The sequence below is a fragment of the Cibotium barometz genome, chromosome 11 (assembly GCF_041138505.1).
Source record: "Cibotium barometz isolate CiBa-2024 chromosome 11, ASM4113850v1, whole genome shotgun sequence".
NCBI lineage: Eukaryota > Viridiplantae > Streptophyta > Polypodiopsida > Cyatheales > Cibotiaceae > Cibotium > Cibotium barometz.
The window spans coordinates 13,999,689-14,014,916 of record NC_141056.1 but is presented as its reverse complement, the minus strand read 5'-3'; the positions used below and the strand labels follow the sequence as shown (position 1 = coordinate 14,014,916).

Below are 15,228 nucleotides of genomic sequence, written 5' to 3'. Positions count from 1 at the left end.
AGGCGGTGCCTCTTCTCAAATGGAGTTATGTTTGCACGCCAAAGATGCATGGGGGCTTGAACATCCTCAACATACATGTTCATGTGCTTGCTCGCAAGGCCATGCTCTTGCCTACTTTCTTGGAACGACGTCAGCCCTGGACACTCATGCTTTCTCACTTGTTTGTCTCTCTCAAGACAGCAACATTTGGGCACTGAACACCAGCTATCCCGGATGTAATTTTCGGGCATTTTCGAGGCCACATTCCTAGCTGTCCTATTTCTACCCGTTTGATTTCGAATTGACAGTAGCTTTTTGCACATTTATCTTGGTCTGGCCGCCTTCTAGATCCGGGCATCTCGCTTTGTCGCAGCAGAGTCTACATTGGAGTCGGGTCTTTGATTCCCCTTTGACACTTTCTCAGCCTCGTAAGGCTTATTTTTTGCATCGCTTGGGCATTTCTTTGGTGGATGATGTAGTGGATGACAGTGGCTGCACACTCTCTTTTCCACAGGCCCGGACACAGTTTGATCTAGGGATGCATCACTGGCCCATATGGCATGCTATCACTGAGTTGCTATAGCCTTTCCAGCCAGTGCCTCGCCTGTTTTCTCCTCTTCCACTGCTTGATTGGGGGGGCTACCAATTTATTCCACTTTCTCTTTTGCGGATCTGTCTGCCAAAAAAACCTACCGTCTTCTTCTCCCGCAACCATGGATTTAGGAGCATGGCAATCGTTTCTTGCATTTGGATAGGCCGCTTGGGTGGTGGATGTCACCAGCCTGGACATTTCCTAGTATGAAAGGAGTCTAGTGGACTCCAAGATGTCTAAATATTTGGAAAGTACAAGCTTTGGGAATGGGGGATTATCCTAGAATACAAAGGACCACACTCCTAAAATTTAGGAGAGCTGCTATTTTTGGCCCGACTTCGATGGAAATTCTGTTCACGTCATTACATCTAGAATTGAGCAGATACCAAGAGTTGGCAAAGTGCCTATGACAGAATGTCTACTAGTTGGGATATTTTTAGAGGTAAAGATTATGGAAGGACCCATCTTTTAGATTGGGACATGTGGCAAGAAAGTGGACCAAAGTGGGACAAGTGGCCTGACACTTGTGAGAAAATGGATCAAAGTGAGACAAGTGGCCTCACACTTGTCACTTCAGTTATTGTGTGGCTCTCCACTTGTCATTGTAGCCTTCTCTTGCCATTTTAGCTCATGGGAGGCCCAAATCTATAAATTGGAGCCCTCTCTCTTCATTAATGGAGGCTCTCTTGTTGTACACTAGCCTCTACCACCGTTACAGGCTGCCCTAATGATGGCTACTCTCTCTCTCTCTCTCTTGAAGGCTGCCCATGAAGAGTCTGTTGGGGACTGTTTTGGAGGCTTCCATCGCGAAGAAATACTGAAGGCAAGGGTATTTAATCATTTATTATGATTTTTAGCCATTGTACTTGTTGTACCAGCCACTGTAATGGCTGTACAAGCCCTTGTACCTGCTGTACCAGCCATTGTACTGGCTGTACCAATCCTTGTACTTGTTGTACTTGCTGTATCACCCATTTTACCGGCTGTACCAGCTTTTGTACTTGTTGTACCAGCCACTGTACCTGCTATACTAGTCACTGTACATGCTGTACCAGCATTTGTACTTGCTGTACCTACTGTACCAGCCATTGTACCGGCCGTACCAACCACTATACCGGCTGTACCAGCCATTGTACCTGTTGTACCAGCTGAATGGAGAGTTGTACTTGTTGTACCAGCTCTATTGCATGAAGACCCGTGGTTTTTGGGGAAGAATCAGTGCCCACACGGAGGTATATGGATTATATTGTTGGCTCGGCATTTCTACAGCCTATGTCCCAGCTCACTGGCCTTGTGTTGGGCTGTGTTATGGCATTTGTATATGGATAATCCGGCATCTCCCGTGGGGAGAGTAAAGCCCTGAAAGCTTGTACATGATATTATTCTCCTTGGGTAATAAAATACTCCAAGGGGGGGGGGGGGGGGTCGGCCCATTCCGGCCTCTATGCGATGTCACACGTGCAAGCTCCATTTTCAGCATTTGTGGATGTTTTGTCCAGCTTTTATGTTTTATGCAAAGTGATGATGGATATGTTTTAAGGCTGTGGCCATGTTTAAGTGTTGTAATATGCATTGATGGTATCAACAAGTGTGTCAAAGGCCCTAGTCCCCCGGGCACCCGCCGCGAGGCCTGACACGCATCCGCATGTCCCTAGAAAACATCCACAAATGTCTTGCCATGTCCTTGGACTCATATGCATCCACTCATATGCATCCACTCATATGATCCATACACATGCCCAGGTATAATACATACATGCATCCGCATGTTTCTAGGCTTGACACGCATCCGCATGTCCCTAGAATCAGGGTTAGCTCCGTACGTCGTACGACTGAAATCGTACGTACTTGCTGTACGGTACGGTACCGTACGGATTCGTACGATACCGTACGGTTTTTTTTTTTTTTTGGGGGGGGGCGTTGGTGTTGTTGTTGTTGTTGTTGCGTGGAGCAATTTCAGTCTTCTAGAGAGCCATTCATCGCCCTTTGCAGCCTATAGGAAGCTGTTTGTCAGGAGCGCATTGCCATATTAGGCAAGCGATCATATTGCCTGATGAGGAGGAGGAGGCAATCTTCATGGAGCTCTATAGTGAGCTTCCATTGCCCCCTCATGATGATACCCCACTGCCTAGAGAGCCCTTGTTTGATGATGATGGCAACCTACTTAGCGAGAATGATCCCCAGAGTGTCTCGTCCACCTTCGAAGAGTCCTCTTCAGAGAACTCTCTTGATGGACACTCTAGTAGTGATCATGTTGATGATCATGCAGATGTTGGTGATGATGTAGACTTTTGATATGTTATAGCTCTCTAGGCATTGGGCATCTATCTCCTTCTAGCCCATCGATGATGTATTGTAGTATGTAGTATACTGTATCATGTATGTACGCATGTTGGCGGTCGCCCATGCCATGAGTTTTTGGCCTATCCTTTTGTAGCAATTTTGTACTCTAATGGCATGATGACATTATGTTCATGGTTCTACTATTTTGTAACTTCTTGTCTACAATTTTTAAGTTTAGGAAGTATTTAAAAAAAAACGTACTAATATCGTAGCGTACCTCAAAAAATTTTAAGGTACCAATTAGTACCGTATTTTATCGTACCGTACTGTACCGTACCTTTCGTACTAACTAACCATGCCTAGAATATAGGGGTTTGTGACAGGTGGTGCAGTGTCTCATTGCTAGTGAGGTTTACGAGTTTGCTAGTATATATGCTTCACAAACATCGCTTCGTAGAGAGAAACTTTGGCGCTCCATCCGGTGTCACCCATGGGTTACAAATGCGTTTCTCACAGAGGATTTCAATAACTCACCTAGCCATGAGGATAACTCCTCACATCGTTCCCATATGTTGCGGGCTGAGCAAGCAGAATGGCATAGGATGATTGAGGGTTTGCATGCTTTGGATCTCTAGAGACGGCTCATGCCAGACACTCCTAGATTCACATTTCAGCATAGTGCTCAATCGCACTATTTTGCCCGTCTTGATCGATGGTATTTGTTAAATGCAAATCAGTATGATGCCTTTACATGCCGCATATGGATTGACCACACAATGCGTCTGTCTGATCATGCCCCGTTGTGGTTAGCTCTATACTTTGGAATGGGGATTCATGACCCACCTCTGCCACATAAACGATTACTTCTCATCAACAATAGTTACCTCACTCATGATGCATTTGCTGATTTGGTATGCTCGGCTGTGCAACCCCTTTTGTTGCAATTGAATGAGGATATTGACATTGCATGGCGTTGTTTAGTTTCACGCATGCAAATGCTGATAAGTGACTATGGCAAGTGGTACATGGGTGATTTACGGGAGAGGGTGGCAGAGGCCAAAAGCATTGTGCAGTCTTACACTGACCTTAGTCATACAAGACCATTGACTGTTGAGGAAAATGTCACTCTCATGGATGGTGAATCTTGTATCAAGGACAATGATAAACAAAAGATTGCAAAGTGGCAAGTACGTGCCCGGCAAAAATCAATCCTTGATAAGGGATGCTCTTCGAAGTCTTTTTTCAAAGGTCTCCGTGCATCTAGACAAAAGCAAGGCATAGCACGTCTTATGTTGTCTGATGGCATGTGGACCTCTACTAAGCAATAGCTTGCAGAAATATGTCACTCTCATTTTAGGGATTTGTTTGCCCGTCCTATGCCACTTACACGGCATGCATTGGCTGCTCGCACTATGCTTTTGGATGAGGTTACACCGATCCTATCACTGTTGATGAGGCACAAGGCTTGGAAGGGTCCTTTATGGAGGAAGAACTACAGGCTGCACTTAGAGGTTTGGGCAAATGAAAGTCTCCCGGGTGGGATGGTTTGATAGTTGAATTCTTTCACACATTTTTGCCGGATTTGAAGCTTCCATTGCTATGCATGATCAATCAATGTTGGCATGACGACATGTTGCCTCATTCTTGGAAGGAAGGCTTGCTGAAATTGCTCCCAAAAAAGCAACTCTAGGAGAATTTAGGTGACTGGAGGCCCATCTCTCTTATGCCAGTTGTTTATAAATTGGTCACCAAAATGATAGTTAATCGCATAAGGGCTACCTTCACTCGGGATTGCACCCGGCACAATACGGCTTTGTTCCCGGGTGGCAAATTATGGACAACATAGCAAATGCCTACATGGGTATTGAGTATGCCAAGTACACTAACCAAGATGTCCTGATCATGCAAGTAGATATTGCTAAGGCATTTGACACTGTCCACTGGGACTTCATAGCTGGGGTGATGGATCGGATGGGCTTTGGACCCAAAATGCAAAATGTGATTTATTGGCTATACGAAGGGGGTACTGCTCAATGCATTTTTGGTCGGGAACTTTCGACCGCTTGGACCTTAGGTAAATCGGTACGTCAAGGCTGCCCACTTAGTGCACTGCTTTATGCCATTGCCACACACCCCTTGTTGTTATATATTGACAAGCTTACCCAGCAGGGCAACTTGCATGGTATTGCGATGCCAGATGGTTCTCACTTTGTGGCACAGGCCTATGCTGATGACTCCTCCTTCCCCAGAAATACCCCAGCGGATTTGCAACGGATTATGGATGCCATTTTGCTTTATGGGCTGGCAGCTGGGTTGCATGTCAATTTTTGAAAGTCGAAGCTGTTATTATCAGTCCGCCACTATCTTTGGCATTCTAATCTTTGGCCAAGTTAGATTGTTCCACCAGGTCAGTTGGTCAAGCATTTGGGATACCTGATTGGTTGGGATGTTTCTTTGAAAGATGAGATGGTATGGGTGTTGACTCGATTGGAGTGCAAAATTGATTACCGGAAGCTATCCACTTGGCCTCTGCATGTCCGCTTGCGAGTTGTCCAGTCGATCATCATGGCGTACATTCAGTTTCACCTTCCTTTGTCACCTTGGACTAGTAAGCAGATTGATACATTTATGTCTCGTGCCATTGCCTGTCTCTGGCAAACACAATCGGATCGTATAGGGCTTCATCTGCTCAAACGTGCTTGTGTGCTTGCCAAAAATGCATGGGGGCCTGAACATTCTCGACATTCACTATCACATGCTGGCACGTAAGGCCACATTGCGTATTGACTTTGTCTGTCAAACGCAACCCTGGACAAAGATGTTGGCAACCATGTGTGCACACATGAAAGTAGATGCTTATGGTCACTGGGTTTTGGATCACTCGGATGTCATTGTTGGTCATCTTACTGGGCACATACCAGGTTGCCCTTTTGCCACTTCTTTGATTACAGCTTGGCAACAGATCCTATGTTTCATCCATTGGTCAGGTAGACCTCCACATACAGGGAACTCACTCCGATCTCAGAGCATTCATTGGAGTCGAGCCTTTCCTCGGCCTTTAGCGCTGGATCACCCAAGAAAGGCTTATCATCTATCGACTTTGGGAATACGTATGGTACAGGATGTGGTTGATGAGCATGGTATGGTTCTTTCTTTCCCCAGGGCCACTAGGCAATGGTATCTGGGCATGCATCATAGGCCGATATGCGTGCCATAGCTGAACTTCTGGCTCCATTTCAGCCGGTACCCCCACTTGAGGAGGAGGATTTATTACAAGATTGGCATTTTGATTGTCAGCAGCCGGGTTATGCCTCTTTCCCATTCCATCTCCTCACTACTTCCAAGGCCTACTGTTTGCTTATTCTTCAGCCTTGGATAGTGGAACATGGGAATAGGCTATGGCACTTGGATAAGCCTTTGCCCTGGTGGAAATTGACTTTAAAAAAGGTGTGGAAGTCAAAGTTGCCACTTAGCAGCGGGTCTTTTTTGGGCGATGCATTACGGACGCGCTACCGGTTGGCACTCTACTAGCTCAAAGGCATATTGCTCCAGCTTTATGTCGGTGTTGCCGCCTTATGCCCGAGACCGTACCTCACTTATTGCGGAGTTGCTTGCATTCCCGCAATTTGCTTCAACACTTGACAGCACTGCTGCAGTATAGATTCCCTCGACAGCACTTTGGGCGACTTTTTTGGATTTTTGGCAGATTGTCTCTGGCCTTATCGGGGTATGATGGTTTCTTCGCATGGGTGTGCTTCTGGGCTCTTTGGACCATCTATTCCACCAGAAATCATCTGCACTTTTCTGGTGATGTTGTTCATCCCTTCCCCTATTTTCGTGCTGCCCAACTCCAGTCTCTTCAACTTTGCTATGATCTTGGCGAGCTTTCTCTCCAGCAGTTTGAGAATTTTCCCCGTTTTTTAGTTCGTTCTCATAGTTCCACCTGCTTCAAGTGACTATGACTGTACAGTTTACTATTATTATAAACAGTGGTTTCACAAAAAAGTGTGTGTGTGTGTGTGTGTGTGTGTGTGTGTGTGTGTATGTATGCATGTATATGTATGTATGTACACACACACACACACACACACACACACACACACACACATATACATGGCGATGCAGTATGTCCTGAATCTACAGCTGACGAGCGGGTGGCCTGGATCCGTGGATGCAGCGGTGTCTCACTCTCTGGAGGGATCGCACTCTGACTAATGATGCCATGGGTGCATGGGACCAAAGGATCCCACAAGTGGGTGGGGCGTAGTCTATGACCTGTATGATCCCTCAGACCCTGTCAAGCCTGGATGGTACTCTTTGGCGTGGGCGAATGTAATCTGAAGAAGTCTGTAAGGATGTCTGAGAGGCATCTCGTTGGCTGTGCCGTTCAAGCATAATCTCCTGGAGGCTGCGAAGCTCCAGTCGTTACAGACCAAGGCATCTCTGGTCCTCATTATACATAATCCGTGAGAGGCTGAATCTGTCCTGGAAGAGAAAATGAAATCTCGCATGAATCTCTTGGTGAGAGAGAGAGAGAGAGAGAGAGAGAGAGAGAGAAATGAAATGAAATGTTATATTAACGTCTTCAAAAGGCCAAAGTGACCTATGAGACCAAAGTTACAACCATGTGACATCTGATAAACCGTCTGGAAAAGAAAAGAAAGAACTGAAGGTAAGTATCTAGCCCTACAATACATCAGTAGGGAGCATCCGGAAGCAGCAACTAGGGAGAGTGGGAAGCTAATGCTACAGTCAAAATGGGGTACATGAGTACATGGATACATGAATACATGAATATGTTGGAGTACAAAAGTGACAGTGAGTACAACAGTAGATGGCTGGAGTGGTAATCATCCTAGGAGCTCTAGCATGGGTCTTTGCCGGATGGCCTGGATATGTGCCATAGTGAGATGCCTGGTCGGACAAGCCCAATGCCTCGCAATGATGCTCTGAATCCTCCAGTGTAGGCACCGTCTCCGATGTGAGGATCCGCGAACCCTCGGGCAGCTGGATCTGCCCAACTGGATAGCTCTCTCAACTAGAGTCCCACGGGGTGCCCACTGCTGGGTTGTCGGTTGTGTGTCCTCTCGGGTAGTCCCTCTAAAGAAGTCAGTAATCTGTCTCTGTGTGGACTCCCTGCCAATCAGGCGTTCGCTCCTGATAATGGACTCTTTGAGCCTACGGATCTCTAGGAGATAAAAACCCAAGCATTGCTGATCACAATAGTCCATGACTCTAGCCAGTGGTCCAAATCCCTCTCTGAAAAGGCAATGGTAGCACCCTTGAATCTCATAATATGGTGTGTAGCGACAGATGTAGTGCTCCTCTGTCTTTGGCTCTATCCAACAAATCTGACAAATCCTGTCCCCTAGAGGTATGCCTCTAAATTTGCAAGTCTCTATCTCTAACTGATGTGAAGAGGTGCGGATCTGCCCAATGGCGCACCTCAATCCATGAGACAGATGGGTATCCATGTAGCTCGGTCTAAGTATAAAGCCATCCTCAGTGGTGCGGAGAAGATGGTCTCTATAGAAAGCCATCTTCGTCTCCAACTCCTGTGAGGCCTCTAGCCATGTCCTCCTAGTGTCCAACTGAATGAGGTCCTGTCTGATGACTCTACTAATCTCAGAATGTGTCAAGGTGAGAGAGGGTGCCTCCAGAGAGTAGTGGAAGGGTGGAAGTCTGTCTAAACTGAACCCATGGACCTCAAACCAGGATGCTATCTGCGCATACCAACATGAAGTGTTCCCTCCATGGCTAGCTGATGAGAGGACTCTAAAGCAAGTCGTGCATACCGGTGCTATGAATGAAGGACACTGATCTGGCAAGAGCCTCGACTACGATCGGTGGTCCTCCCATCTCGGCTCTGATAATCTCATGGGGTACCGAGGCCTTAGCCCGAATCATCCTGGAGATCATGGACACAAGTGGTCTCTCCATCGATCTCCATCCATCGTATGTGCGTCCTGATCGACTGTGACGATCTAGGCTAGGCCCCCAGATCTGTACTCCATATAGCATAGCCGATGTGACCATTGTGTCAAAAAGCCACAGCTTAGTGCGTGGCTCCTGAAACTGTACCTGTGAGCACATCCTCTCTAGACCTCCTAGTGCTGCATATCCTCTAGTCAATCTGGCCTCTGCTGCCCCCCTCATGGAAAATGTGGGCCCAGTGAACACCACTCCAAGATATGTGTATGAGTCAACATACTCCACTGTCTCCTGCCCATATGTGAAAATAGGCGCTGATCTCCAGACCCACTGAGCTGTAGTATTAAACACCATAACCTTGGTCTTACCAAGGTTAACTGAGAGCCCACTGTCCTGTGCATAAGCATGTAAAGTATCCAAGTGCCTCTGCATACCCTCTGGTGAGTCTGCTATAAGCACAATATCATCAGCATATAAGAGAGAGAGAGAGAGATCCCTTTGCGATTGTGAATATATAAGATGCAGGAACTGGGTATTTTATGGTTTTTCACAGAGGGACCTGCAGAGAGAATTAGAGCAAAGAGAATCAGGCACTATCCGTCCATCTCGCAGGGATTTTTCAGGCTCTGCAAGCAGCAGGTATGCTTGTGTTTGATTATATCAGGCAGGTGTGCTTGTGTTTGATTATATCAGGCAAGCATGGCAACAAGAGGGATCAAAAAATGATTTATCAGAGTATCAATTTGTATACTAGCTTTTGAATTTGTTTATGTAGTTGAACTGTGTACAATGCAACCATTTAAAGCATATGAACACCTTTTCCTCACGAGAATGATCTTTTATCTTTTTCTTTTTAAGCAAATGAACTAACAATTTCTCTTGCAGTAGGCCCAGAGAGAGGTACCGTGAAAGAGAGAGTGGAAGATCTGGGCAGGATTCAAGATCCAGCACTGGGGTGACTCGTGAAAACAGCACGACACCACCGGCTACGCCAACTGCAGGTGCCTCCATCTCTTCCAATTCAAGTTTGCCATCGATCATGATAGCATCTTCAACCAGCAGGGCATATCCCAGTCAATCTTTAGCTTTGTCGCAGGGTCACGATCGCATGGACGACAGGGGCTATGATGAGATTCTTGATGGAGTAGGGCTCAATGGTGAAGGGGGCAGTTATGGAGACATGGATGGGGGTGGTGGGCTTGACCCTGTTGGTAGTGGTGGCTGTCAGAGACAAGGCTCTCGGACCTCTCGGCCAAGGCAGATAGTTGAACGGAGGGAAAGAGAGAGTCGGCGGGAAGGCAAATGGGAAAGAAAGCAGAACTGAATTCTTGTCATCTGTAAGAATGGCTTTATGATATCAAGATGAAGGCACCAACAGATCATTCTGTGTTCTTGCAGTACCTCCTACCCATAAGAAAAGCTACTGTTTTTGTATCTTATAACAGTTTTTAGCGAGGAGAAACTATTATGGCTTGTAAACCATGGACATCCAGAAGATGGTGTTACCAGTAAACGAGATGGTATGTGGCATGAACATCACTTGCCATACTTCTTTCAGAAGGAGATCTCACTATAATTGCCGTTACAAGCATTAAAGCTGTAACAATTTGGAACAGGGGTCTTGAAGTTGATTTTTTTTTATTGTGAGTTATATATTTAATACTTGAGTTCTTAGAACTTCAAGGCCCCTGCAGGGCAATGTGAGTGCGGGCAACTTAGGCAAGGGTGTATTGACAATGACCCTTTTAAATCCCTTTTAAATGTAAACACTGTAAACAATTTTGTTCTATATTCAGTCGGTCCATGTGATCTCTTTGATTACCTGGCTCTATTTGAAGTCTTGAGTTCAAGGCTTCCTCACTCGATTTTCACTTTGTCCAACACGTGGTATTAATGCTAAGGTCTTCCATGATAGGGCTCATTGTGGAATAGTAAGTTGGAGAAAAAAAACAGCTCTCTCTCTCTCTCTCTCTCACGCATCCGGCTTCTAACTAAGGGATCCAGGTTCCTGCTGATCTGTGCCATCGTATGCATGGTATCTGCTCTGCGGGCTTGGCTATGACTTCAAAAAATCAATCTCTCTCTCTCTCTCTCTCTCTTTTCCGCATGGGGGAGGCAGTAGTACGGTGGATTACCTCATGGGGTCTCCCGCTCTTATACCACACATCCCAGACTTCACCATCCCTCACCCCATACTAGCTGACCACACATTACTTTCTTTCACGATCTCATGCCCCATCTTACCGCCCACACCCACACCCCTTGTCACCTTCATCCGGATTCATTTCCATCATGATCTTGACCACATCTATGAGGACCACCTCTCCTGGCACATTTCAGCTCTCGACTTATCCCTCCCTATCTCCACCATTACATCCCAACATTCCTCCATCATCCATGACTCCCCCCTCGCCACCTTCCCCTACACCACATGCTCCACAACAAGTTTGCCAATGGGATCCCAACCCCATAATGGATGGTATGATGAAGAGTGCAAAACCACCAGGCTTCGCCTCTTACGCAAGAGGAAACATGGGCTGATTTCAGCACATAAGCTGCAACGCATCTTCCATACATTCACTCACTGAAAGGAACGAGCATTTCTTGCCAGACGAGAACAAGAGTTATACCAGCTCTTTTTGAGTGACGACAACTTAGAAGCTTGGCGCATTCTTGAAGAAAAAAGAGCACCTACACCTATCACAAATCCTAGCCTTTGGAAAGCCTATGCATGACAGTTGTATGATGTGCCAAACTAGCCTATACCACAAATGTCACACATCCCTCGGCCTACATCATCTTCTCTCTTTGATTCCCCCAATGTCACTAGGGCTCTTAAAAAGTTGCATAATGGGAGAGCAAAAGATCATGAGGATCTACGTGCGGAACATTTTGCCCACGGGCACCACGTATTGGCTCCCATTCTCGCCAGTCTTTTTAATAGAGCACTCTATGAAGGCTTCCCACTCTCCTAGACTACCAAGACCATTTACCCCATCCACAAAGCAAGAGACCCCACGGACCCAGGTAACTACAGTACTATCATGATAGGTCACACAATGGCCAAAATCTATGGGCATTACTAGAGGACATGATGAGCTTTATGACAGAGAGGATGGGAAATAGAGCATCAGGCTAGGCAGGCTTCAAGAGAAACGTCTCCACACTAGACCATATCTTTACTTTACGGGCTATCATAGAGGAGGCGGACGAGGTCCTCAAGAGACACGTGTATTGTTGCTTTGTGGATTTCCGCAAAGCCTTTGACTCCATCCCTCGATCTCGTTTGATAGGACGCTTGCAGGACCTCCAGTTCTCACATGAGATGAGATGGGGTGTGATGGCACTAAATGAGGCAATACTCGGCCGAGTGCGTGCACCGGTGGGACCACGGGAGATATATGTGGCACTATTGGGGTTAAGCAGGGCTGCTCACTCTCACCTACACTCGTTGGCCTATACATTGATGAGATCGCAATATTTGTGAATAGTTTTTGAGGTAGAGGTTCACCATTGGCTCAAACAGTAGTGTCCATATGGCTATATGCTGACGACATTGTCTTGATCTCAAATTTAGTCGAGGGTTTACAGAAACACTTGATTGCATTGGATAGATTTTGTAGGGGCATTGGACAGATTTTGTAGGGACATTGGACAGATTTTGCAGGGAGAGAGACCTTACGATCAATTTGGGCAAAACCAAGGTTATGGTCTTCGACACATCTTATGCAGTCGCGTCACGATTTTCTTTCATATATAGAGATGCCCCAGTGGAGATTGTATAGAAGTATGTGTATCTAGGAGTCACTTTGACAGGCCCTTTGTTCTGCATAACCACAACTGACACTTACCGACTTGCGAGGGGTTACACCTCCCTAGCCTGTACGGAGAGACAATGTTTCCAGGCACATTTCCAAGAACCTCGCACTAAGTGTTGGCTCTTTGATACTCTAGTACGACCAGCGGCTATGTATGGTGCAGCCTTTTGGGGGCCACGCCTAGGGAAGGATCACTGGAGGAGCATAGAGAGGCTATAGGTGATGATGTTGTCACGCATGATCAAGAGTAAGCCATACGTACCACATGACATTCTACATGCAGAGTTTGGGGTGGCCCCACTGGTTACAGATGCTTTTTCAAACTGTCACTTATATTTAGCATGTATACACGCTTGACTGAGATCACCCCCCATGACTAGCACTAGGGTCCTCTATGCAAGTATACTGCAAGAGGGGGAGGGACCAATTGAGACAAGCTGGACTGCCCCTTCCTTGATCTCTCACGATAGGAGATCAACCGGATCATCCGGTTAGATCTACTCGGGCTATACATACACCAGACATGGGTGTCTCCGTCAGAGATTGGTAAGAAGAGTGAGTTCTACAGACATCACTTCTTGAGACTCTCCGAGGATGGATTCTTTGAGATCCCGGGATACATACAGATACACATGTCACATGTTATGCATATCATGATCGGCCAACTCAGGGTATCCTCCCACCGCCTCAGAGTAGAGACTGGCAAAGCTGAGGATATCCCACATGAGGAGAGGACATCCACAATATGCATCACAGGAGCAGAGTAGAGGATGAGGCCCATTATATGTTCCGTTGCCCGGCTTACTATGAGATACAGGGGAGATTCCATTGCCTCTTCCGAGAGGGATTCGGACCACTCACACAGGTGATACAGTTCGAGGATCAGAGGTGCTTGGGCATGTACTTGATGGAGCTCAGACGACACAGGGATGTAGTGTTGAGGCAACATGCTGAGAGACAGTCCCGGCTCCGACAAGACACCTCACAGAGAGCCATCACAAATTTCTTTGTGGTACACACATCCACATCGGAATCCACTGCCCACAACAATTCCTCTACTATGACATCAAAGCCTACCACTTGTACCCACGCTCCAACTCCACGTCCCAGAGGAGTTCTTAGCAAGAGAGCTCAATCCATTCTGCGAGCCAGACATCCCCAACCGAGAGCATCACGACCCTCCACCACACACCGACAGATTCATGAGGTTCTTCGTCGACATGACACGCTCCCATCACAGAGGCTTGACATTCACTCCACCATCAAATCGGTTCTGACCGAGGCCGGTATCGTCATTAGCTGATCACAGCATATCTCACTCTACACAGGATCATCTATCGATCACATGTACTGTTAGATGTTTTCATTTTACTTTTTCTTTTAGTTTTCCATGGCTCAGTATACCCATGGTACCATTGTATTACTTTTGGTCTCATAGGCCCTTGGGGTCTTTCGTAGACGTTAATATAACTCTCTCTCTCTCTCTCTCTTACCATGCCTACCTCTCTTTCACTCTTACCTACACACCACCCGTCCCTCCACCACCACCCCCCATCTCACATTACACTCAGGTCCTTTTTGATCACGAGCTTGACCTTGTTTACTCCAACCACATCTACCGCCAACTCCAGGATGTGGAACGTACTGTCCCCCTATCCATCCTCACATCACACCACCATACTCCACACATCTGCCACCGCTTCTTTCATCTGTACACGGCGATCTACCACCAAGCCACCTTGTGGTTCCATGCCCCAGAACTGTTGGTATGATGATGAATGTCGGGCCACATGCTCTCGTCTTAAACATGAGGTACGGATTGGGCAAATCACGAAGCGCCAAGCCCAACGGATTTCTCAACGGCTCACCCAACGCAAGAAATGAGAGTTCTATGCTCGGAAAGAGGATGAGTTATACCGACTTTTCTTAGGGCCAAACTGCAAAGAGGCCTGAGAGGAAACTCCGAGAACATCGCCCTCCCACACCTATCACCTGCCCGGACACATGGCACTCCTATGCATGCTCCCTCTATCATATCCCCCATCAACCACCCCTACCCCCACCACTAGATCCCCGTCCCACCACCTCCACCTTCTTCACAAAGGGCATGGTCCTCAAGGCCATTTGTAGACTACGCAATGGGCACGAGCCCGGGATCACAAGGGACTCACTATCGAGTACATCTCGCATGCCGATGATACCTTGGCGCCCCTACATATTCGATAGAGCCCTTTGTGAAGGATTTCCACCCTCTTGGTCCACCAACACCATCACCCCCATCCTCAAAGCCGGAGATCCACTTGATCCTAACAATTACAGGATGATCATGATTGGCCACACATTGGCCAAACTCTATGGATCAGTGCTAGAGGCAGAGCTCAATTCATTTGCAGAGAGCCAGGGATGCAGAGCCTCAGGACAGGCTGGCTTTTGGAGGAGCTATTCTACCCTTGACCACATCTTCACCCTCTGTGCCATCATCGAGGAGGGTAGAGCACGACATCAGAGGATTTACTGCTGCTTTGTGGATTTCCACAAAGCCTTTGATACTGTACCCCGAGCCCGCCTCCTACACCGTCTACAGGAGATCGGAGTCCCATCTGACATGGTTTGGAGCATCATCGC

The 15,228-nt window shown here is 47.0% G+C and overlaps 1 protein-coding gene across 10 annotated transcripts in view; it reads left to right on the top strand.

Moving 5' to 3' along the window:
* LOC147633792 (uncharacterized) overlaps positions 1-10,605 on the top strand; it is a 145,849-nt gene extending 135,244 nt beyond the window's left edge. Inside the window, exons 25-27 of one of the 10 annotated variants that reach the window (XR_015266926.1) lie at positions 9,311-9,424; positions 9,674-9,786; positions 9,871-10,605. Coding sequence is in view for 6 of the 10 variants with exons in the window: in XM_086804836.1 (XP_086660962.1) it covers positions 9,339-9,424; positions 9,671-10,109 (525 nt within the window). In the remaining 4 variants the exon portion in view is untranslated. Of the gene's footprint in view, positions 1-9,310; positions 9,425-9,670 lie in introns of all 10 variants that reach the window. The other 9 variants (XR_015266928.1, XR_015266929.1, XR_015266927.1 and 6 more) reach the window with 9 other exon arrangements.
* Positions 10,606-15,228: the final 4,623 nt, after the last annotated feature.